At 56.3% G+C, this 22,160-nt stretch overlaps 3 protein-coding genes across 9 annotated transcripts in view; 2 read left to right on the forward strand and 1 right to left on the reverse strand.

Annotated features, from left to right (window-relative positions):
* PPFIA3 (PTPRF interacting protein alpha 3) overlaps positions 1 to 5,486 on the forward strand; it is a 31,723-nt gene extending 26,237 nt beyond the window's left edge. The window contains exons 22-30 of one of the 2 annotated variants that reach the window (XM_016936490.4): positions 415 to 477; positions 636 to 662; positions 2,548 to 2,723; positions 3,131 to 3,228; positions 3,457 to 3,632; positions 3,721 to 3,789; positions 4,011 to 4,182; positions 4,540 to 4,611; positions 4,696 to 5,486. In XM_016936490.4, coding sequence (XP_016791979.1) covers positions 415 to 477; positions 636 to 662; positions 2,548 to 2,723; positions 3,131 to 3,228; positions 3,457 to 3,632; positions 3,721 to 3,789; positions 4,011 to 4,182; positions 4,540 to 4,598 — 840 coding nt within the window. In that variant the 3' untranslated portion in view covers positions 4,599 to 4,611; positions 4,696 to 5,486. The remainder of the gene's footprint in view (positions 1 to 414; positions 478 to 635; positions 663 to 2,547; positions 2,724 to 3,130; positions 3,229 to 3,456; positions 3,633 to 3,720; positions 3,790 to 4,010; positions 4,183 to 4,539; positions 4,612 to 4,695) is intronic. The other variant, XM_016936491.4, reaches the window with a different exon arrangement.
* Positions 5,487 to 5,651: 165 nt separating this feature from the next.
* Positions 5,652 to 10,042, reverse strand: HRC (histidine rich calcium binding protein). Of its 2 annotated transcripts, XM_016936494.4 has the most exons (6): positions 7,871 to 10,041; positions 7,725 to 7,795; positions 6,763 to 6,831; positions 6,457 to 6,511; positions 5,971 to 6,007; positions 5,652 to 5,786 (listed from the first exon to the last, which is right to left on the reverse strand). In XM_016936494.4, the coding sequence occupies exons 1-6, from the start codon at positions 9,834 to 9,836 to the stop codon at positions 5,750 to 5,752; spliced, it is 2,235 nt and encodes a 744-aa protein (XP_016791983.3). In that variant the 5' UTR covers positions 9,837 to 10,041; the 3' UTR covers positions 5,652 to 5,749. The 2 variants fall into 2 exon arrangements, 1 of the variants encoding a protein (XP_016791983.3); XR_010153919.1 differs by lacking the exon at positions 7,725 to 7,795 and having other exon boundaries at positions 7,871 to 10,042.
* A 1,667-nt stretch (positions 10,043 to 11,709) lies between these two features.
* TRPM4 (transient receptor potential cation channel subfamily M member 4) overlaps positions 11,710 to 22,160 on the forward strand; it is a 56,166-nt gene continuing 45,715 nt past the window's right edge. For 2 of the 5 annotated variants that reach the window (XM_054673955.2, XM_024351548.3), the window contains exons 1-4: positions 11,710 to 11,861; positions 12,163 to 12,230; positions 20,012 to 20,186; positions 21,931 to 22,111. In XM_054673955.2, the coding sequence (XP_054529930.1) occupies positions 11,838 to 11,861; positions 12,163 to 12,230; positions 20,012 to 20,186; positions 21,931 to 22,111 (448 nt within the window). In that variant the 5' untranslated portion in view covers positions 11,710 to 11,837. The remainder of the gene's footprint in view (positions 11,862 to 12,162; positions 12,231 to 20,011; positions 20,187 to 21,930; positions 22,112 to 22,160) is intronic. The other 3 variants (XR_002940691.2, XM_024351547.2, XM_063800805.1) reach the window with 3 other exon arrangements.

A 22,160-nucleotide genomic window follows, 5' to 3' on the forward strand; every position in this document is an offset into this window, starting at 1 on the left:
ATCCTTGTATGGATTCCTAACTCGTGAGGTTGTTGGGAGCAGAAGCTCAATAAATGTGAACCCCCCCATACTCCCTAAACATTTGCACCATGGCTGTGTCTGTCCCCCACTTCTGAATCCTCATTCTGTACCTCTGTGTGAGGTCAGCGAGGTGACGTCATTTGCACAGGGCCACACAGCAAAATGCATGGCAGGGTCCCAATTCCAACCTGAATTTGTTCAACTCCAAAGTCACATTGCCTGGTACATGGCAGGTGCCCTATAATAAGAATCATTCCTTTTCTCTGTTACTGCTTGCCCCAGAAAGCAGGAGGGACATAAACGTGTGGCCCAGGGCCTTCAGGAGGACACCCTCCTTCCTCTCCCCCACGCGAAGCCCTCTCCCACCATCCATTAACACTCCCTGCCCCTCAGTCCACAGGAAACGTGTGGATGACACACGAGGAGATGGAGTCCCTTACGGCCACGACCAAGCCCGTGAGTGCCCCCTGCCGGCCGCCTTGGGGGTGGCACTAACCTTCTTTGGGGGTGGGCGGGGACCGAGTCTGTGGCCATCCCTAAGTCCGCTCCTTGCGTCCTCCTCTGCCTGCCCCTTAACTCACCCCTTCTCTCCCCTCTTCCTACTAACGGGTCAGGAGACCAAGGAGATCAGCTGGGAGCAGGTAGGGGGCGCGGGGCGGGGCGCGAGCGCATGAACAGGCTGTGCACGACGCATGGATGCCCCTCCTCCGAGCCCTGCCCCTGCCTTCACCAGAACATGCCATCATCCCCATGGGGGGGCGCTGCGCCAAGCTTGGCTCTGGACTGTTCCATTATGGCTTGGCGGTGGGGAGGGTAGAGGGGATGCGATGTGGAAGCCCAGACTGTTGCATAGTCAGCCTTATGCATGGACCATTTCATCATCGTGGGTTGTGGGGGCTCTAAGGGGCTTCAATTCTGTAGCTCAGGAGAGACTGAGCAGCCGGTGTCCCTATAGTGGAGGGGGCGGGGGCTACAGTGGACTGCTCAGTGTACCAGGGCCAAGGAGGACACACTGGCTGTGGTGGTGGTGAGGTAGCCAGGCTGAATGAGAAGTTGGGGAGCAGGAGCTACACTTTGTTCTCAAGAAACAAGAGGCGGCCGGGCGCAGTGGCTCACGCCTGTAATTCCAGCACTTTAGGAGGCTGAGGTGGGCAGATCACCTGAGGTCAGGAGTTTGAGACCAGTCTGGCCAACATGGTGAAACCCTGTGTCTACTAAAAATACAAAAATTACCCGGGTGCAGTGGCTAGCGTATGTAATCCCAGCTACTTGGGAGGCTGAGGCAGGAGAATTGCTTGAACCCAGGAGGTAGAGGTTGCACTGAGCCGAGATTGCACCATTGTACTCCAGCCTGGGTGATAGAGCCAGATTCCATCTCATAAAAACCAAACAAATAAACTAACAAAAAAACCCAAGAGGCATGAACTCACTGTCCACAGAGGAATTATGTTTGACTGTGGTCATAGATCACATATTTCCAGCCAGGGGGAGGCGTGGATTTTGTGCTGATGCTGAAAGGAGTGAGGGACTTGGGACTCATCTGGAATACTGTCCTGGGCCAGATATAACATTAGACAAGTATTTTCAGGACATTGCAAGAGTGATGGCCCTTTCTTAGTGGGAGAGCTGCCTTGAAAGAGTCCATTGTCCTGACTTGGGGGTTTAGTGACGTTGGACTGCAGTGAGACAGAGTTAAAGCAGTGCTTCCCCAAATTTAATGTGTAGTGGGGTGGCACGCACCTGTAGTCTCAGCTACTTGGAAGACTGAGGCAGGAGGATCGCTTGAGCCCACGAAGCTGAGGTCAACCTGGGCAACATAGTAAGACCCTGTCTCTAAAAAATAAACAAATACAGCCAGGCGCGGTGGCTCATGCCTGTAATCCCAGCACTTTGGGAGGCTGAGGTGGGCGGATCCCTTGAGGTCAGGAGTTCGAGACCAGCCTGGCCAACATGGTGAAACGCCGTCTCTACTAAAAAAATACAAAAATTAGCCGGGTGTGGTGGCGCGTAATCCCAGCTACTCGAAGGCTGAGGCAAGAGAATTGCTTGAACCTGGAACGGGGAGGTTGCAGTGAGACGAGATCATGCCACCGTGCTCCAGCCTGGGTGACATAGCAGACTCTTTCAGAAAGAGAGAGAGAGAGAAAGAGAGAGAAAGAGAGAAAGAAAGAAATTTAAAAATAAATATAATGTATATTTCGAATCACCTGAGGGTCTTGTGAAAATGCAGATACCGACTTCAGTAGGTCTGGAATAAGGTCTGAGATTCTGCAATTCCAGCAAGTCCACAGGTGATGGTGACGCTCTAGGTCTCAGGACAACTGTTTGAGTAGCCAAGAGTATATGCTGTCATGAAGGGCTAGGAGACAACTCTGGATTGGTCCATTATCCTGAGCAGAGATTGGTCATTGTCCTACCATGGGGTGGGAAAAAACCTTGGATTGGGAGGTTGGACTGTACCCCTCTCATGCACAGTGGGAAGGGGCCAGAGGGCCTGACTCTTCCCTCACCTGCCCATGGCCCCAGATCCTGGCATATGGCGACATGAACCACGAGTGGGTGGGGAACGACTGGCTGCCCAGCCTGGGGCTGCCCCAATACCGCAGCTACTTCATGGAGTCGCTGGTGGACGCTCGAATGTTAGATCACCTTAACAAGAAGGAGCTCCGGGGCCAACTCAAGATGGTGGACAGCTTTCACAGGTGGGGGCTGCCTGGCCAGTGGGGACAGTCCAAAGGGAAGCCCCACCCCAGAGAGTCTTTGGCCAATAGGATTGGCCATGGGAGATTCCCAGGCTTATCTTGGCCCTTTTAGCCTGAGTTCTCAGGAAATCCTGACTCTGTGCTCCTTTCACCAATGAGATGGTCCACAGGAAAAGTTCAGATCCTGAAATGGCTTGGCTAGTTAACCCTGGACCCCTTCCAGGCTGGCCAGTAGGAAGTGCCTATTATTGAAAATGCCTCACCTCCTGAGGGGGTCAACAGTCAATAGAACTTATCAGCTCCCCACCCTTTCCAAGAAGAGCGCAGCCAGTGGGGAGGGACCCGTAGGAGCAGCAGTCTAGGGGACTGGAAAGCTCATCCGTGACTCCACTTCCCCTGCTGCTCAGGGTGAGTCTACATTATGGGATTATGTGCCTGAAACGGCTCAACTATGACCGGAAGGACCTGGAGCGGAGGCGGGAAGAAAGTCAGACCCAGATCCGAGGTGAGTAGAGCGTAAGGGTCCCTTTGGGAGCCAGGTGGAGGGCGTGGAGCTGGATGGGGAGGAGAGGGGGTAGGGGGAGACCGGAGAAGCAGATTGGCACCATAACCGAGGGGTGGAGCCAGCGTGGGGGGCGTGGCCCGAAGAGACCAAATGGAGGTGGAGGTATGGGCTAAACTGAACTCTCCAGGCCACGGGAGGGGCACGGCTGAGGGTCCCTTCCGTCCCCAGACGTGATGGTGTGGTCCAATGAGCGGGTCATGGGTTGGGTGTCCGGGCTGGGCCTGAAGGAATTTGCCACGAACCTCACGGAGAGCGGGGTACACGGGGCACTGCTCGCCCTGGACGAGACCTTCGACTACTCCGACCTGGCCTTGCTCCTGCAGATCCCCACGCAGAATGCACAGGTGAGCTGCCGCTGGGCCCGGAGCATGCTGGGCGTCCCCACCTCGCAGACTGCACGCTCCAACCGCCCCCTCCACCTCCTCTTTCCAGGCCCGGCAGCTTCTGGAGAAGGAATTCAGCAACCTTATCTCCTTAGGCACAGACAGGCGGCTGGACGAGGTGGGCGCGGCAACAGCTCAGAGGGGTCTGCTCCCAGCGGCTCCTCGAGAGGCGGAGCTGAGGGGGCGGGGCCTGACTATTAATGGTCACGGTTGGAGGCGGGGCCAGGAGAGGGGCGGGGTTAAGGGAGAGGTGAGACCCGGAGAGGGGTGGAGTCAAAGGAAGCGGCGGAGTCAGACAAGGCAGGAGTCCCTCACCGGCTGTCCGGCTCCTATACCTAGGACAGCGCCAAGTCTTTCAGCCGCTCCCCATCCTGGCGGAAGATGTTCCGGGAGAAGGACCTCCGAGGCGTAACTCCCGACTCAGCTGAGATGTTGCCCCCCAACTTTCGTTCGGCTGCAGCGGGAGCCCTGGGCTCTCCGGGGCTCCCTCTCCGCAAGCTGCAGCCAGAAGGTGGGGGGCTCCCAAATGCGACAGCCCTTCCTCGCTTCCCTAGGGTGGGGCATGGACCACCTCAGTAGTCCAGGTTCTGGAATGGCCTAGTCCTTTCTCGCCCACCCCTGAGGAATGGACTGCTCCGACGTTCCGGACTCCCCCGTCAGGATGAAATGGATAAATCCCACTCCCCCTTCCCAGGGCGGGAGTGAACTCGCCCAATGCGAGTTTGAGTCCTTGGCTGCGGGGAAGGGAGGGAAACCCATGGCCCGGCGATCGTTGTGACATCGGGAAGGGAAGTCCAAAGGGAGGAATCCTGGAGAGGAACAGGGAGGAGGGTGCTCCAGGCTGAACCGCTGCTCGCTCTCCCTCCAGGCCAGACTTCTGGGAGTTCCCGGGCAGACGGCGTTTCGGTCCGGACCTATTCCTGCTAGTGCAGGCCTCCAGGTGAGGACCGTGCTGGGCGACCTTGGGGGTGCGGGGCGGCGCGGTGGATCTTCACTGCTCCACGCGCTGCCCGGCGTCATGCAGGTGACCTCACTCGGACGGAAGAATCTTCCCGAGGCTGGGCTGTTCCCTCTCCTGCCCGGACTGTGGCCTCGCCGGGGAGAGCGGGCGGGGGAGCTCGCGCCGAGGACTGGACCATCTGTACAGACCAGCGGGAGTGCGCGCGCCCGCCTCGCACAGGGCCGGGGCCTGGACCAAACCACATGAACTGGACTGAGAGGGGGAAGAAGCGGGGAGGAAGAAATCCCGCCCCAAACGTCCGCTTTCCTTTTCTCTACTTTGTAATTTATTGATCAGTTTCTGTTGGGAGACGGGTGTCCTTTACCCGCGGGAAGGGGGCGGGGCTTCCCTCCCGGGCCGCATGCGGGGAGAGGCTGCTCCCTCCCCTTTTTCCTGCCCAGTCGCGGGGCCCAAGTCTTCCTTCTTCGTCCGAAAGGAGGGGAGGGGGGACTCGCTGCTACAAGCCTCGCCCCCTGTGCCACTCAGCTCCGCCCCGCCGCGTCCGGTCGCCGGTCCCCCGGGTCATCTGCGGGCGGGGTCCCCTCTCCCTCCCCCGTGTCTCGTGTCCCCGGGGCCTCACCGCCCCCCGTGCTGTGGCCGTGTCCGTGCCCCGGGGGTAGGGGGCGCAGAATGGCGCTTCCCCTTCTCCTCTGGCTCCGGGGTTTGCATGGGAGAATCCTCTTTCCACGATGCCGCTGGGCGACGTGGCGTGGGGGCAGGGGGACGGTGAGGGAGCCCTCGCCCCCGACTCTCGGTCGGCCTCCCCGCCCCAGGCGTCACTCAGTGATCACGGGTAAAGAGAACTGTTTCAAAAAGCTTCCTTGTTGACTGATTTTTTTTGGGGGGTGGGGGCTGTTCAACCAACCACCTCGAGCCAGGAGTCCAGGCCCCTCATCCCTCAAGTCTAGGTCCAGGTCTCTAGACCCTACCCGCATTCCCCGATGCCCTGAGATTCCCAGACCCCACGTCTGACAATGAGGTTACGGGGAGCACGTTTATTCGGAGAAATAAATATAGCTCGTGGAAAGGGGTTGGAAGGCAGGGGGAGGTACACCTGCGTCGCAGTCGAGCGGCTGGGTCAGGGTTCCGGCGTTTCCAGCATGTCTGCCAGGGCCCTGGAGACGAGAACGCCAGAAGTTAGACAGCTGGTGTTCAAAGCCCACCCCAGGACGCTTAGAGATCATTAACCTGCCCGTTTCATGGACGGGGAAATGGAGTCCCAGAGTCATCTGATAACTCATAGCGAGACAAGCACTTCTCTAAACGGGGCTTTTACACGCTCCCCTTTTACACACTTACTGATAAAGGGACGAGGAGAAATAGTCAACGTAGCTTCCTGTGGGACAGCAGAGAAAAGAGGCTTGAGGGCTACTGCACGAGCAAAATTAGGCAGCCACTCAGTATAGCGTGCGAGATTAGTGCTAGCTCCCCCTCCTTTTCCCTAATTCCTTCTTCCAACTGAATCCCTTCTACCGGACCCCTTTTTCGTTCTGGGTGATCCGTTCTCCAGTAGCCCCGCCCCTTCGATTCCTACTTGAGTTGGCCTCGCCCATTAGGCTCTAAGCCCGCATCTCAACCCTCCACTCATTTCTGTCCCTTGGCTTCAGCAACTCCACCTGGTGTTCCTCGAGCCAGGCCCCGGCCCACGTGCTCAGAGCCTTGGCCACGCCTCCCCTCTTAGCCCCGCCCCACCAGCCTTCCGGGCCAGGCTCCGCCCCCACCAGGATTCACCACGCTGGGCCTGGCACCTTCCTCAGGTTTTTCCAGGGCCCCGCCCATGCTCACCTGGAGCGCAGACCGTTTCGCAGACCAGCGGGCAGAGATAGCAGAACTGACAGTGCTGGAGGCGGGGACGGGGAGAGAGAGTGAGCGTGGGGCGTGGCCGGGGGCGGAGTTAGGATGGGGCCGGGACCAGACCCGGACCAGAGGCTAGGTCTAGGTTAAGGTTGGAGTCAGGATCGCTTGTGGAGTCAAGGTTGCATCAGAGGTAAGGGGTTGGGTCAGAGACCAGGATTTAGGGCTGGGGGTCCTCAGAGGGTCCCGGTGCATCCTGAGGCCCAGTGGAGCCTTGAGTGTGAGGTGAGGTCTCACCTGGCACTGGTCGCAGTGCTCACCCATGTTCTCCTCATCACAGTGACAGCTCTCACATTCAGTGCATCGCTGGGGACCGGGGGAGCCTGGTTAGATGGAAACTCTAACGCCACTTGGGAGGTACCCGCCCCTGGCCCACCCCTGCACCCTGGACGCTTCCCCAGACTCTACCCTCTTTATCTCTAACACTGAGCTCTGTATCTGCCCCCCAAACCAGCCTCCCCTCCCCTCCCCTGCCCCTGTTTTCCTTCCTTTCCCTTTTTTTCCTTTTTTTTTTTTTTTTGAGGCGGAGTCTCTCTCTGTCGCCCAGGCTGGAGTGCAGTGGCGAACCTCAGCTCACTGCAACCTCCGTCTCCCGGGTTCAAGCGATTCTCCTGCCTCGGCCTCCTGAGTAGCTGGGATTACAGGTGCGTGCCACCACGCCCGGCTAATTTTTTGTATTTTTTAGTAGAGATGGGGTTTCACCGTGTTAGCCAGGATGGTCTCGATCTCCTGACCTCGTGTTCCGCCCACCCTGGCCTCTTAAAGTGCTGGGATTACAGGCGTGAGCCACCACACCCGGCCCTGCCCCTGGTTTTCTATCTCAGGGCGACCCCATGTCTCCCTGTCAGGGTGGGCTCAGATGCTCTCTCCACCCGCTCTCTGCCTATTCTCCCCCTAGCCTATCAGCCCCTGTGCCATCCCTCCTTCCCCCGACTCTCTTTGCCACAGACCCCTGTCTCTGTCCCCACACCCCAAGATGCAGCTTGGGTCTTGTCCTCTCCTTCCTGGACCACTGCCCCAGCCTCCCAGCCTCCCAGCCTTCAGTCTGTCCTCACCTCACATGCCTGCAGAAGGATCTCTTTTCTTTCAGAACTGACCCTGGCCTGCCCTTGCTCTGAGCCCTCCCACAGCACCACCCCAGGGCCCCTGGGACAGATTCTGGGGACACCTTGGTGGGTGGATCTGGGCTGGGGACATACATTGCAGAAGGAGCAGTAGCCACACAGGGACCCTGGCTGGTAGTTCCCATACTCCTGAGCATCCTGTGGACCTGCGGGGACAGGAGGGCAGCAGTGACCCAGGCTGACTCGGTTCCTTCCCACCCACACCAGCCCAGGCCACTTACCTGTGTCCTCGCCGCTTTCCTCCTCGCTGGAGGCACCTCCAGCCTCCTCTCTCCTGTCCAGTGGGTTGGGGATGATGGTGAAGCGGGGCTCATCTTCCTCTAGCCCCTCCTCCTCCTCCTCTTCCTCCTCGCTGTGGTCTGGGCTCAGTGGGGCCCCAACCTCAGCCCTCTCTTCCCTCCTCTCCTCGTCTTCTTCCTCCTCCTCCTCCTCCTTGTCTTCCTCTTCTTCCTCCTCCTGGTTCAGGCTGAGGCCATGACCTTCCTCCTCATCCTCCTCATCTTCCTGGTCCCGGCTGCCATGATGGGTGCCTTTCTCTCCCTGCTCTGAACTTTCATCGTCTTCCTCATGGGAGCCGGGGTCCTCTTCCTTCTCCTTTTCCTCCTCAGAATCATCCTTCCTCAAATGGCTTCTATCCTTGACCACTGTGTGTCCTGGGGGGTGATGGCTCATCTCTTTGATGGACCCTCTTTGACCATGGCCAGTTTCTTCATCTTGGTGGCTTTGCCTGTGGCTGGGGGCCTGGTGGCCAAGCTCAGCAGAGACCTCCTCATCTTCCTCCCTGGGGACTCTGTGGTGGTGATGGTGAGGGACTTCTGTTTTATACTCATCTTGGAAGTCCTCTTCATCACTCTTGTGGCCTCGAGGTTGGTGGCTTGCAACATAGTGGCTGAACTGGACTGTGATCTCCTCTTCTTCTTCTTCCTCATCTACAAGGCCATGGTGGACATGTTGGGGACCCTGGTGCCAACGTTCAGTGGACACATCCTCATCTTTTTCCTCGTCTCTGTGGCCTTGGTGCCTGTGGTCAGGGACATGATGGTGGTGTTCACCTGAGACAGCCTCAACCTCTTCCTTTCTGTGGTCTTGGTGCCTGTGGGCCTGGTGTCCATACTCAGTGGAGACATCATCATCATCATCATCATCATCTTCTTCTTTGTGGCCTCGGTGCCTGTGGCTGGGGCTGTGATGGTGGTGTTCATCGGAGACATCCTCATCCTCTTCCTTTCTGCGACCTCCGTGCCTGTGGGCCTGGTGTCCATAGTCAGTGGAGACATCATCATCATCGTCATCTTCTTCATGGCTTCGGTGCCTGTGGCTGGGGTCGCGATGATGGTGTCCATCTGAGACATCTTCATCCTCTTCAATCCCGTGGCCTTGGTGCCTGTGAGCCTGGTGTCTATATTCAATGGAGACATCATCATCATCATCATCATCATCGTCATCATCATTGTCATCTTCTTCATGGCCTTGGTGCCTGTGGCTGGGGCCATGATGATGGTGTCCATCTGAGACATCCTCATCCTCTTCACTCCCATGGCCTCGGTGCCTGTGGGCCTGGTGTCCATACTCAGTGGAGACCTCCTCTTCCTCCTCCTCCTCCTCCTCTTGTCCTTCATCATCTTCCCCATCATGGCCTCGGTGTCCATGCCTGAGGATATGATGGTGATGCTCACCGGACACAACTTCATCCTCATCCTCGTCTTGATGGCTGTGGCTCCTGTGGCTGGGGAGGTGGTGCCTGTGCTCAGCTGAGTCTTCCGTGTCTTCACTCCCATGGCCTCTGTGCCCACGGGCCTGCCCACCATGCTCTGCAAAGACCTCCTCACCTGAGACATCCTCATCTCTGACTTTGTGGTCTTGGGACCTGTGGCCTGGGAGTAGGTGCCCATATTCCTTGGAGACATCTTCATCCTCCTTTTCACGGTCTGGGTGGCTCCAGAAATGACGCCCATTCTCTGTGGAAACATCCTTGTTCTCATCTGGATGGTCTCTAGGGCTGTGGAGGTGGTGGCGAAGCTCTGCTGATGCCTCCTCGGAGAGCCCGGCGACTCCAGTGTTGTTGTTCCAGTTTCTGAAGCCCAGCCCATCCCCTCTGAGCTGCTGGGTCATGGCCGGGGGGAGGAGCAGGCTGGCCACCCCAGCCCAGAGGACAGAAGTGTGCAGCCATGGCCTATGGTGGCCCATGGGGACGGACAGGCAGCACTGGCTCCAGCTGCCTCTGCGGCAATGTGGACAAATGTTGGGGTCTTTGTCCCTTTGGGGTTGGTCTCTTTTTTTCTCTGTGTCTCTCCTTTGTCCTTTCGGTCTCTGTCCACCTTCCTCTGGTCCTTGCTGCCTGGCTCTGGACACCCCTCTGAGGCTGTCTCCGGAGCCCCCTGACCCCCCTCTGGGGCCCTCCCTCCCCATTCCCCAGCCAATAGGGTCTTTCCCCTCCCCTCTCTCCAGCTAAATTTACTCTCAGCCCTGAGTTATTCTGGGTCAGTCCCCGCCTGCCTGCCTCCTGCTCCTCCTCCTCCCAGCTGGGGAGGGGACCAGTGAGGGGTCTCTCCCTGGCCAGGAGACGGGGGCCAAGGGACTTGACTTTGAACTACCAACAAGCTCACGTTTGGCAGCTGCAAAGACAAAGGCTAGACTTTTAGCAGGTTTTTGGGGGAGCCTGGGGCACCTGGGGGAGGCAGAAGAGACTTATCAGAGGGGAGAGACCCCTGGGACGGAAGGACTGGGGGTTCCATTGCGGGGTGTTTCCAGCTGGAATGGTACATGCTGGTGAGAGAGTGATGTCAGTATTGAGGCCCTAGAATGGGGGGAAAGGAACATGGCCCCCAACACACGTGCCCATGACCTCCTGTCCCTGGAACTCAGATCTGGGGGCAGGGACTGGGCTAGGCCAGGGCTATAAATACAGCTGGGAGGGGTAGGGGGACTCAGGTTACGGAGGCCACAGCTGTCACCATCACAGAGGGCTGGCAGGAGACAAGTGGCCTTGCCCGTCTCTGTGTGTCAGTATTTCCTACTCCTCACCCTTCATGACTGCCCCCACTAGGGTCTCCGTTCCTGTTCACGGGTCCTCCTCTCTCTTCAATTCTGTCATCTGCTCTCTCAGGGTCCCTGTCCCTCCTCCATGGGATTGCCTCTCCCTCTCACTCTGGGCTTCTGTCCCACTCTTATCTTAGTGTCTGTCCTCCCCCAAGTCTGTGTCCCTCTCTCTCCCCTAAATCTCTGGCCCCTCCTTTCTGAGTTCCTGCCCTTCCCCCAATTCTTTGGTTTTTGCATCCCCCTCTGCCCCTTGCCTCAGTCAAGGTGTCTCCTCCCCATCTCTGGCATCCACCTCTCTGGGTCTCTGTCCCCACTCTCTCTCAGAGTCTCTGTCCACCTCTCCCTGGGTCTCTGTCCCCCCCTCTCTGGGTCTCTGTCCCCCTCTCTCTGGGTCTCTGTCCTCCTCTCTCTCTGGGTCTCTGTCCCCCTCTCTCTGGGTCTCTGTCCCCCCCCCCCGGGTCTCTGTCCCCCCCCCCCGGGTCTCTGTCCCCCCCCCTCTGGGTCTCTGTCCCCCTCTCTCTGGGTCTCTGTCCTCCTCTCCCTGGGTCTCTGTCCCCCTCTCTCTGTGGGTCTCTGTCCCCCTCTCTCTCTGGGTCTCTGTCCCACTCTCTCTGGGTCTCTGTCCCACTCTCTCTCGGTCTCTGTCCCCTCTCCCTGGGTCTCTGTCCCCCTCTCTCTGTGGGTCTCTGTCCCCCTCTCTCTCTGTCTATCCCTGGGTCCCTGCTGCCCCACCTTCTGATTCTCTGTCCCCTAAGTCTTTGTCTCCCCCTCTTTGGGTTAAATTGTCCCCTCCCTGTCTGGCATCCTCCTTTCTGAGTCTGTTCCTTCTCCGCCACTGGCCCCCAACTCCTTCTGTTCCCATCTCGCGCTTGCCCTTGGAGTCTCCCCTGTGTGTCTCTCGCCCCCCGGCCCGGGCCTCTGCACCCCCCAGGTCGCTGTCCCTCTGTCCCCTTATCGCGGCCTGGGACCCGCCCTCTCCCCGCCTCCCGCTTTGGCGTCTCCAAGACTCCCCGCCCCCCAGACCTCGCCCCGCCCCAGGCTAGGCTGGAAAGTGGAGGATCCGGTTTGCTCTGGGCGGGTCTGGAAGCAGAGCCGGCGGAGGGAGCGCCGGGGCCCTGGGCTGCAGGAGGTTGCGGCGGCCGCGGCAGCATGGTGGTGCCGGAGAAGGAGCAGGTGAGCGCCGGACCAGGGTCTGCGGGAGCGCGGAGCTGGGGACCTCGCCTCCAGGCTCCCAGAGAGGAGGGCGCTGGACACCCAGATTCCTGGGTCAGACGGAGGAGGGGGATGGGAGGGTCCGGGTTCCAGGGTCCAGGGCATGGGGGTCGAGACTCCTGAGTCTGGAGCGGGAGGGCGCTGGGGGCCCGGACTCCTGTGTCCGTGGGGAGCGCACGGGGTGGGTGGCTCTGTGTCCCATAGGACAGAACTGGGTGCCCTCTCACCCCACTTCCACCCCTACACTTGTTCCTGTCTCCAGAGCTGGATCCCCAAGATCTTCAAGAAGAAGACCTGCACGACGTTCATAGTTGACTCCACAGATCCGGGGTGAGGAGTTCGCCCCTGGACTGACCCCAGAGGGTCTGCGGCCCGCTGACCCCGCCCGCGGATGGCCACGCCCCAGCCCTGCTCCTTCCCCATTCCCGGACTCGGGGACCTTCCCAAGGGCGTTCCCTGCCGACGCTCTCCCTCTAGGAGCGTTTGGGTCTGTGTAGACACCCCTCATTCCCCATTCGCCATTCTCCCGCTCAGGGTCAGTGTAGACGCTCCAGGGCTCGGTTCTGCTTCTTTCCTCCCCGATGTCTCTTCTATGTGCTTCTGTCTCTTCGTGTCACTTTCTGTGTCTCTGTCTTTCCCTTTTGGGTATTTCTGTTTCATTCATTAATTCATTAATTCATTAATTCATTCATCCATCCATCCATGCAAGAAACCCTCACTCAGCGCTCCCAAGGTCCCTTTAGCCTAATTCAACGGCCCTGCCAGGGTTCCAATTTCCCTTGGGACACGTGCTGTGTGGCTTCGGGCAAATCATTTCACCTCTCTGGGTCCCGTTTCTCATCTGGGCATCAAAAGAGGCTTGATCTCCTGGGGTTATTATGAGAATTGAACAAGTTAATGCTTGTGATATTCCTGGCACAGCGCCCAGCACAGGACGCTGGGAAATATCTGCAGCTCCAACTGGGAGGTGGCAATTATTACCGCGGGCGGGCCCTGTCTTGGTGGCCGGGGACACCAATTGAGCTAGATAGGGTGTGTGCGTCCGCGAGGAGCTCCCGCCCTTCAGTGACGGCCTCTCAAGCGGATCCAGGCTTTCTAGTTTTTTTTCGTTTTTTTTTTTTTTTTGAGACCGTGTCTCGCTCTGTCCCCCAGGCTGGAGTGCAGTGGCGCATCTCGGCTCACTGCAAGCTCCGCCTCCCGGGTTCACGCCGTTTTCCTGCCTCAGCCTCCCGAGTAGCTGGGACTACAGGCGCCCGCCACCATGCCCGGCTAATTTTTTGTATTTTAGTAGAGATGGGGTTTCACCGTGTTGGCCAGGATGATCTCGATCTCCTGACCTTGTGATCCGCCCGCCTCGGCCCCTCAAAGTACTGGGATTACAGGCGTGAGCCATCGCGCCGGGCCAATTTTTTGTATTTTTTTTTTTAGTAGAGACGGGGTTGCACCGTGTTAGCCAGATGGTCTCGATCTCCTGACCTCATGATCCGCCCGCCTCGGCCTCCCAAAGCGCTAGGATTACAGGTGTGAGCCACCGCACCTGGCCCAGGCTTTCTAGTTTTTTTGTTTGTTTGTTTTTTTGAGACAGAGTCTGGCTCTGTCGCCTAGGCTGGAGTGCAGTGTTGCGATATCAGCTCACTGCAACATCCACCTCCTGGGTTCAAGCAGTTCTCATGCCTCAGCCTCCCTAGTAGCTGGGATTACAGGTGCCTACCACCACGCCCAGCTAATTTTTTGTATTTTAGTAGAGACGGGATTTCACCCTGTTGCCCAGGTTGGTCTTGAACTCTTGACCTCAGGCAATGCACCTGCCTTGGCTTTCCAAAGTACTGGGATTACAGGCGTGAGCCACCGCGCCCAGCCCTCTAGTTGTTTTTCAAGACAGTTTTTGGGGTGCGGGAAGTATCCACATTCCTACTTCAGTGTGTATTTTGTTATGACTATATATTAGTGCAGTATGGCTTGTAAATGATGGATAAATAAACAGATATGCGCTTGTTGGACGTGAGTGCTCAAAACCTTTTTACTGATAGGTCAGTGTGGTCAAGACAATTTAGGAAACTCTGGTCTGGCCTGAGGAGGAAGAAACGCAGAGGATAATTATAGTAAGGCAAGGGGTTGCAGCTCCCAAAGACGAGCCACTGGGCTCTGTGAGAGCTGGGAGGAGGTGTCTGCTTAAGACTGGGAGGGGACACAAAATGTCACTAATGGTTTCTGGAGGGAGGAAGAGTGGCTAGTGAGGTGACATTTGAAAGTGAGCTGGAGAGAGGCCCATGGAAAGCGATTTGGAGCCGGGCATGGTGGCTCACGCCTGTCATCCCAACAATTTGGGAGGCCGAGGCGGGTGGATCACCTAAGTCAGGAGTTCGAGACCAGCTTGGCTAACATGGTGCAACCCTATCTCTACTAAAAATACAAAAATTAACTGGGCGTATTGGCGCATGCCTGTAATTCCAGCTACTCAGGAGGCAGGAGAATCACTTAAACCTGGGAGACGGAGGCTACTATGAGCAGAGATCACGTCACTGCACTCCAGCCTGGGTGACAGAGCAAGACTCCATCTCAAAAAAAAAAAAAAAAAGAAAGAAAGAAAGAAAAAAGTGATTTGAACAGCATGTGCAAAGTCCTTGCTAAGGACCATATGGTTTGGCTTGAATATGAATCAAAGTTCAGGGTGCAGGGAGCACTGTCATGAGAGAAGAGGCTGCAGAGGAGGGCAGGGCCAGAGCTTGCAGGGTGTCAGAGGCCACCCTAAGGGGCTGGGATCTTGTCCTTGGGAGCTGGGGCATCACCGCAGCAGTGGGGTTGGCTCTGGGTGTGGAAAAACTTTCTGGGGCTGGGAGAGGATGAACAGGAGCTCGGGAGGAGGCTGTAGAGAGCGTCTGAGCGGGAGGGGTGGTGGCCTGAGCCAGGTCAGGGCTTTCGGGACACAGAGAGGAGGGGATGGGGCAAAGACTCAGGGGACAGGAAGGCAGAGCTTGGGGCTTGATGAGGGTGATGAGGGAGAGAGGGGGTGCCACCATCGGTGGATGGCTCCCGGACGTATGGTCTGCTGACTGGGACACAGTGGGGCTGTCCCTGAGATGGAGAGCTCAGGAGGGCAAGCAGGTTTGGGAAATGTCGCTGAGTACGATGTGGGAATCTGTGCATATGAGCGGCCTAGGGGGACCGAGGGGCATGTGGGGACTGAGATTGGGAAAGGTCTGGACTAATGTCCAGAATCTGAGAGGTCCGAGTTGTAGCTGGTAATTGAAACTGGAAGTAGGTAAGACGTCACAGGGAAAACAACGTGTAAAGTCAGGGGAGTTGCAAACTGGCAATTCTATAGCCAATTGTGTGCGTGTGTGTGTGTGTGTGTGTGTGTTTAGAAGAGCATTTAAAAATATCTGTCTTCTGTCTCTCTCTTTTTTTTTTTTTTTTTTTTTTGAGACAGGGTCTTGCTCTGTTGTCCAGGCTGGAGTGGCACGATCATGGTTCACTGCAGCCTTGACCTGCTGGGCTCAAGCGATCCTCCCACATGAGCCTCCGGAGTAGCTGGGACCACAGGCATGCACCACCATGCCTGGCTAATTTTAAAATTTTTTGTAGAAACCGGGTCTCCCTTTGATACCAGACCAGGCTGGTATCCAACTCCTGGACTCAAGTGAGCCTCCGACCTCACTCTGCCTGCCAAAGTGCTGGAATTACAGGCGAGAGCCACCATACCCGGCTACCTCTTTTTTTTTTTTTTTTTTTTTTTTGAGACGGAGTCTCGCTCTATCGCCCAGGCTGGAGTGCAGTAGTGCGATCTCGGCTCACTTCAACCTCTGCCTCCTGGGTTCAAGCGATTCTCCTGCCTCAGCCCCCCGAGTAGCTGGGATTACAGGCACCCACCATCACGCCTGGCTAATTTTTGTACTTTTAGTAGAGACAAGGTTTCACCATGTTGGCCAGGCTGATCTCGAACTCCTGACCTCAAGTGATCTGCCCACCTGGGCCTCCCAACGTGCTGGGATTACAGGCGTGAGCCACTGCGCCTGGCCCTGGCTACTTCTTTCTGTTGAGTTACTTGACTGGCCTCTGCACACATTGGGTTTGAGAATCATGTAGGGAAGGCTTGCACTGGGAACACCTACACTCAAGGGAGGTGAAAAGCAAGAGAAAGCCACAAACAAGTCAGGCATGAAGCAGCCGGGGCGGGGAGGAAGGCCAGAGGGGCAGGGGTATCCTGCCAAGGAGAGGTTTTCCAGAATGAGAGCCTTTCAGTTGTGGCCAGGGCCACTTGTGATACAGTCAGATGAAACCTGAATAAGGGCTGTTGTATATGGAGCCAGGCAGGAAACTGATGATTTTTATCAAGAACAATTTCAGGCCAGGCACAGTGACTCACAGCTGTAATCCCAGCACTTTGAGAGGCCGAGGTAGGCTGATCACTTGAGGTCAGGAGTTTGAGAGCAGCCTGGCCAATGTGGTAAAACCCCATCTCTACTAAAAATACAAAAACTAGCCAGGTACTGTGGCACATGCCTGTAATCCCAGCTACTCAGGATGCTGAGGCATGAGAGTCGCTTGAGCCCAGGTGGCAGAGGTTGCAGTGAGCTGAGATCGTACCACTGCATTCTAGCCTGGGAGACAGAGCGAGACTCCATCTCAAAACAAAACAAAACAAACAAACAAACAAAAAAACAATTTATTTCAGTTTCTGTGGCTCCACCGAGGAAAGAGTGTAGGAGGCAAGCTGTGCGGAAGGAATGGCTCCTAGCACTGAATGTCAGAATTTTCCACGATTTTGGAAACGTTCTATGTCTACATCCAATATGGCAGTCCTGGCCACAGGGGGCTACTGGGCACTTGGAATATGGCCATTGTACCTGAGAAACTGAATTTTTTTTTGAGGTGGAGTCTCGCTCTGTCGCCCAGGCTGGAGTGCAGTGGTGCGATCTTGGCTCACTGCAACCTCCGCCTCCCGGTTTCATGCCATTCTCCTGCCTCAGCCTCCCGAGTAGCTGGGACTACAGGCACCCGCCACCATGCCAAGCTGATTTTTGTATTTTAGTAGAAACAGGGTTTCACCATGTTGGCCAGGCTGGTCTCAAAGTCCTGACCTCAGGTGATCCGCCCGCCTTGGCCTCCCTAAGTTCTGGGATTACAGGCATGAACCACTGCACTTGACCTGAATTTTTTATTTGATTTAATTTTAACTTATTAGAACAGAAAGAGCTCCATGGCTACAAAGAACCCCATGCAGCTATCACATTGGACAGTACAAGCTCCAGACTATTCCCTGAAGAGCTTTTATTTTATTATTATTATTATTATTATTATTATTATTATTATTATTTTGAGGCAGAGTCTCATTCTGTTGCCCAGGCTGGAGTGCAGTGGCACAATCTCTGCTCATCACAACCTCCGTCTCCCGGGTTCAAGCGATTCTCCTGCCTCAGCCTCCTGAGTAGCTGGGACTACAGGCGCGTACCACCATGCCCGGCTAATTTTTGTATTTTTAGTAGAGATGAGGTTTCACTATGTTGGCCAGGCTGGTCTCGAACTCCTGACCTCATGATCCACCCGCCTTGGCCTCCCAAAGTGCTGGGATTACAGGCATGAGCCACCATGCCCGGCCTTATTTCTTATTTTTAGTGGCATGGTCTTGCTCTGTTGCCTAGCCTGGACTGCAGTGGTGTGATCATGGCTTATTGCAGCCTTGAACTCCTGAGCTCAAGTGATCCTCCTGCTACAGCCTCCTGAGTAGCTGGAACCACAGGCGTGCACCACCACACCTGGCTAATTAAAACAATTTTTTTTTGTAGGGATGGGGTCTCGCTCTATTGCCCAGGCTGTTCTCAAACTCCTGGGATCAAGCAGTCCTTCTGCCTTGACCTCCCAAAGTGCTGGGATTGTGCCCAGCCGTCCTTGAAGTTTTGCTCAGAAGAGCAAACTTCCTGGGAAGTAGCTGCAGGTGTTGGAAGTAGCTGCAGGGGAACTAGGGGATTCAAGGATGGAGCTGAAATGGGTGAACGGACAAAGTCGGTAAACTGAGGCATGCCAGGGCCCTGGAGGTAGACTCAGGAAGGAAGAAGACACTTTATTGTAGTTCTCACTGTGCCAGGACCTGGCCTAAGTGTGTTTGGTTCATCCCATGTGTGGATCAGTTAGCCGTTCTTTTAGTGTCTTTACGGCTTTTGCCAAATCCTTGTAGCACCTCTGCTATCCCTTCTGTAAAATTGCTCTTAAATCTGCTCACTAGGTTTGTGTAAATACAGGTCTCCCCTGATATCTGAACTCCTGGAATCTGGAACAAAGAATTTAGATACATTTTTCTCCTTCTTTCTTCCTTTCTCTTTCTTTTCTTTTCTTTCTCTCTCTCTTTCTTTCTTTCTCTCTTTCTCTTTCTCTCTCTCTCTTTCCCTCCCTCCCTCCCTCCCTTCCTTCCTTCCTTTCCTTCCTCCCTCTCTGTCTCTCTCCCTCCCTCCTTCCTTTCTTTCTTTAGTTTTTTTTTTTTTTTTTTTTTTTTTTGAGGTGGAGTTTCGCTCTTGTCTTCCAGGCTGGAGTGCAATAGTGTGATGGCTCACTGCAACTTCTGCCTCCTGGGTTCAACCAATTCTCCTGCCTCAGCCTTCTGAGTAGCTGGGATTACAGGCACCCGCCACCACGACCAGCTAATTTTTGTATTTTTTTAAATACAGACAGTGTTTACCCATGTTGGCCAGTCTGGTCTCAAACTCTTGACCTCAGATGATCCACCCGCCTCAGCCTCCCAAAGTGCTGGGATTACAGGCATGAGCCACTGCGCCCGGCCTCTTTCTTGCTTGCTTGCTTGCTTTTCTTTCCTTTTCTTTTTTTTGAACAGGGTCTCACTCTGTTGCCCAGGTTGGAGTGCAGTGGCGTGGTCACAGCTCTCTGCATCACTGCAGCCTTGATCTCCCAGGCTGAAGTGATCCTCCTGCCTCAGCCTCCTAAGCACATGCTGCCACACCTGGCTAATTTTATTTTATTTTATTTTATTTATTTATTTAGTTTTAGAGACAGGGTCTGACTATATTGCACAGCTGGTCTCGAACTCCTGGGTTCAGGTGATCCTCTGGCCCCAGCCTCCCAAAGTGCTAGGATTACAGGCATGAGCCATCATACCCGACCCTACATTTTCAAATGAATTTCTCATTCTCCAAACCCCTGTTACTTACTCAGGTGCCAATCACCTTTAGAAAGCAAGAGAGACTTGTGCATTTCTTTAGGTGGGGGAAAGTTTTATATGTGGAAACTTTCCAAATGGAAACCTGTTCCATTTGGCACAGAGAGGAAGAAACAAGCCACACAGAAGCCAAAGACAATGAAAAGCAAACAAAGGTGTTTCCCTACTCGCTAGATGGCTGTTGCCAGCTCCATTTTTTGAGCCCGAGGCCTGCTTTTCTTGTTCAAAAGAGTAGCAAAGGGTTAGGCATTCAAAAATATTCTAGCACCCGGCTGAGCCTCTCTCCTTGACAGTCGTCAGGAGAACTGAAAAAGGAATGACTTTCTCACTGCGTTATTCAAGGTTATTTTAAGCTCCGTGTGAAGTTCGTGTCGCGTTGCCTCTGGCTGGGACTGGTATGCGAGCCTCATTTCAGGAAACACTGCGTTCTTTCCCTGGCTCCTCATAGCTCCGTGGAGTAGGCTGCGCTATTATTGTCTTTTCATTAGAGGAGGAAATTTAGGCTCAGAGAGGTGAAGCCGCTCGCCCAAAGTCACACAGCCGCGTCAGCCCCTAGCATGCGGGCTCTCCCTGAGTTACCCGCTGGATGTTCTTTCTCGTGTTGAACGTCATGTGTTTGGATGGGGGCACAGGGCACGGCAAGGATACCCCCAGTGGCCCTCTGCCTTTCCACTTGAGGCTCCTCAGGTGACAGTGACCTGCTTCTTCCTGCTCAGGCTTTCTGGACTCACTGGCTTCCTTCCCGTGGGGAAAGGGGACCGTCCTCGGCTCCAGTCTCTCCCCGAGGCCGTCAGAGCCAGGGCCAGGGGCAGCGTGGACTCTGCCTGCCTCTGCGGGTGTGGACTCAGTGTCGACAGCCCCCTCTACAGGAGCATGAACACGCTGACAGGGTGCTGGGGTCGGGGGGCAGCCCTGGGTTCACGCTCCGCCCTCGCACCCCCAGAGGGACCTTGTGCCAGTGTGGGCGCCCCCGGACCGCCCACCCCGCAGTGGCCATGGAGGATGCCTTCGGGGCAGCCGTGGTGACCGTGTGGGACAGCGATGCACACACCACGGAGAAGCCCACCGATGCCTACGGAGAGCTGGACTTCACGGGGGCCGGCCGCAAGCACAGCAATGTGAGGCGGGCCTGTGTGGGCGGGGCCCGGGCACCAGGGGGCTGCATGCTCGGGGCTCCAGAGGGGAGCCGGGACGCCCGCCCTGAACGCTGGCCCCCTCCGCCCATCCCTGTCTTGGCTCTCTTTGTCCCCTCCGCCCCACCTATCTTCTCTCTGAGGAGGTCCCGTTCTCTCTGCGTCTCTTTGTCTCTGTCTCCCTCTGTCTCCGTGTCCCTCTCTCTCTGGGTCTCTGTCCCCCTCTCTCTCTGGGTCTCTGTCCCCATCTCTCCGGGTCTCTGTTTCCCCTTTTCTCTGGGTCTCTGTCCCCGTCTCTCCGGGTCTCTGTTTCCCCTTTTCTCTGGGTCTCTGTCCCCGTCTCTCTGGGTCTCTGTTTCCCCTTTTCTCTGGGTCACTGTCCTCATCTCTTTGGGTCTCTGTTTCCCCTTTTCTCTGTGTCTCTGTCCCCGTCTCTCTGGGTCTCTGTCTTCCTCTCTCTGGGTCTGTTTCCCCCTCTCTCTGGGTCTCTGTCCCCATCTCTCTGGGTCTCTGTCTCCCTCTGTCTCTGGGTCCCTGTCCCCCTCTCTCTGGGTCTCTGTCTCCGTCTCTCTGGGTCTCTGTCCCCCTCTCTCTGGGTCTCTGTCTCTGTCTCTCTGGGTCTCTGTCTCTCTGGGCCTCTGTCCCTGTTTCTCTGGGTCTCCGTCCCCGTCTCTCCGGGTCTCTGTTTCCCCTTTTCTCTGGGTCTCTGTCCTTGTCTCTCTGGGTCTCTGTCCCCGTCTCTCTGGGTCTCTGTCCCTGTTTCTCCGGGTCTCTGTCCCCGTCTCTCCGGGTCTCTGTTTCCCCTTTACTCTGGGTTTCTGTCCCCATCTCTCTGGGTCTCTGTCCCTGTTTCTCCGAGTCTCTGTCCCTATCTCTCCGGGTCTCTGTTTCCCCTTTTCTCTGGGTCTCTGTCCCCGTCTCTCTGGGTCTCTGTCCCTGTCTCTCTGGGTCTCTGTCTCTGTCTCTCTGGGTCTCTGTCCATCTTTCTCTGGGTCTCTGTCCCCGTCTCTCCGGGTCTCTGTTTCCCCTTTTCTCTGGGTCTCTGTCCCCGTCTCTCTGGGTCTCTGTCCCTGTCTCTCTGGGTCTCTGTCTCTGTCTCTCTGGGTCTCTGTCCCTGTTTCTCCGGGTCTCTGTCCCCATCTCTCCGGGTCTCTGTTTCCCCTTTTCTCTGGGTCTCTGTCCCCATCTCTCTGGGTCTCTGTTTCCCCTTTTCTCTGGGTCTCTGTCCCCGTCTCTCTGGGTCTCTGTCCCTGTCTCTCTGGGTCTCTGTCTCTGTCTCTCTGGGTCTCTGTCCCTGTTTCTCCGGGTCTCTGTCCCCATCTCTCCGGGTCTCTGTTTCCCCTTTTCTCTGGGTCTCTGTCCCCATCTCTCTGGGTCTCTGTTTCCCCTTTTCTCTGGGTCTCTGTCCTCATCTCTTTGGGTCTCTGTTTCCCCTTTTCTCTGTGTCTCTGTCCCCGTCTCTCTGGGTCTCTGTCTTCCTCTCTCTGGGTCTGTTTCCCCCTCTCTCTGGGTCTCTGTCCCCATCCCTCTGGGTCTCTGTCTTCCTCTCTCTGGGTCTGTTTCCCCCTCTCTCTGGGTCTCTGTCCCCATCCCTCTGGGTCTCTGTCCCATCTCTCTGGGTCTCTGTCCCTCTCTCTCTGGGTCTCTGTCCCATCTCTCTGGGTCTCTGTCCCCATCTCTCTGGGTCTCTGTCCCCCTCCCTGTGTCCCCCGCTCCCATGTGTCCACAGTTCCTCCGGCTCTCTGACCGAACGGATCCAGCTACAGTTTATAGTCTGGTCACACGCACATGGGGCTTCCGTGCCCCGAACCTGGTGGTGTCAGTGCTGGGGGGATCGGGGGGCCCCGTCCTCCAGACCTGGCTGCAGGACCTGCTGCGTCGTGGGCTGGTGCGGGCTGCCCAGAGCACAGGTGACCGAGGGTGGGTGGGGGCTGTCTCCTGGGCCTCGGCCTGCCTGCC

This window comes from Pan troglodytes, chromosome 20 (assembly GCF_028858775.2).
Source record: "Pan troglodytes isolate AG18354 chromosome 20, NHGRI_mPanTro3-v2.0_pri, whole genome shotgun sequence".
Taxonomy (NCBI): domain Eukaryota; kingdom Metazoa; phylum Chordata; class Mammalia; order Primates; family Hominidae; genus Pan; species Pan troglodytes.

What these genes read in the sequence shown, in the direction of transcription:
- HRC (XM_016936494.4), bottom strand. Translation starts at nt 9,836, where the DNA reads ATGGGCCACCATAGGCCATGGCTGCACACTTCTGTCCTCTGGGCTGGG. An exon ending in GGAAAGCGGCGAGGACACAG is followed by an intron (nt 7,796 to 7,870) that starts GTAAGTGGCCTG and finishes CTGTCCCCGCAG; the next exon opens with GTCCACAGGATGCTCAGGAG. An exon ending in GCTACTGCTCCTTCTGCAAT is followed by an intron (nt 6,832 to 7,724) that starts GTATGTCCCCAG and finishes CCCGGTCCCCAG; the next exon opens with CGATGCACTGAATGTGAGAG.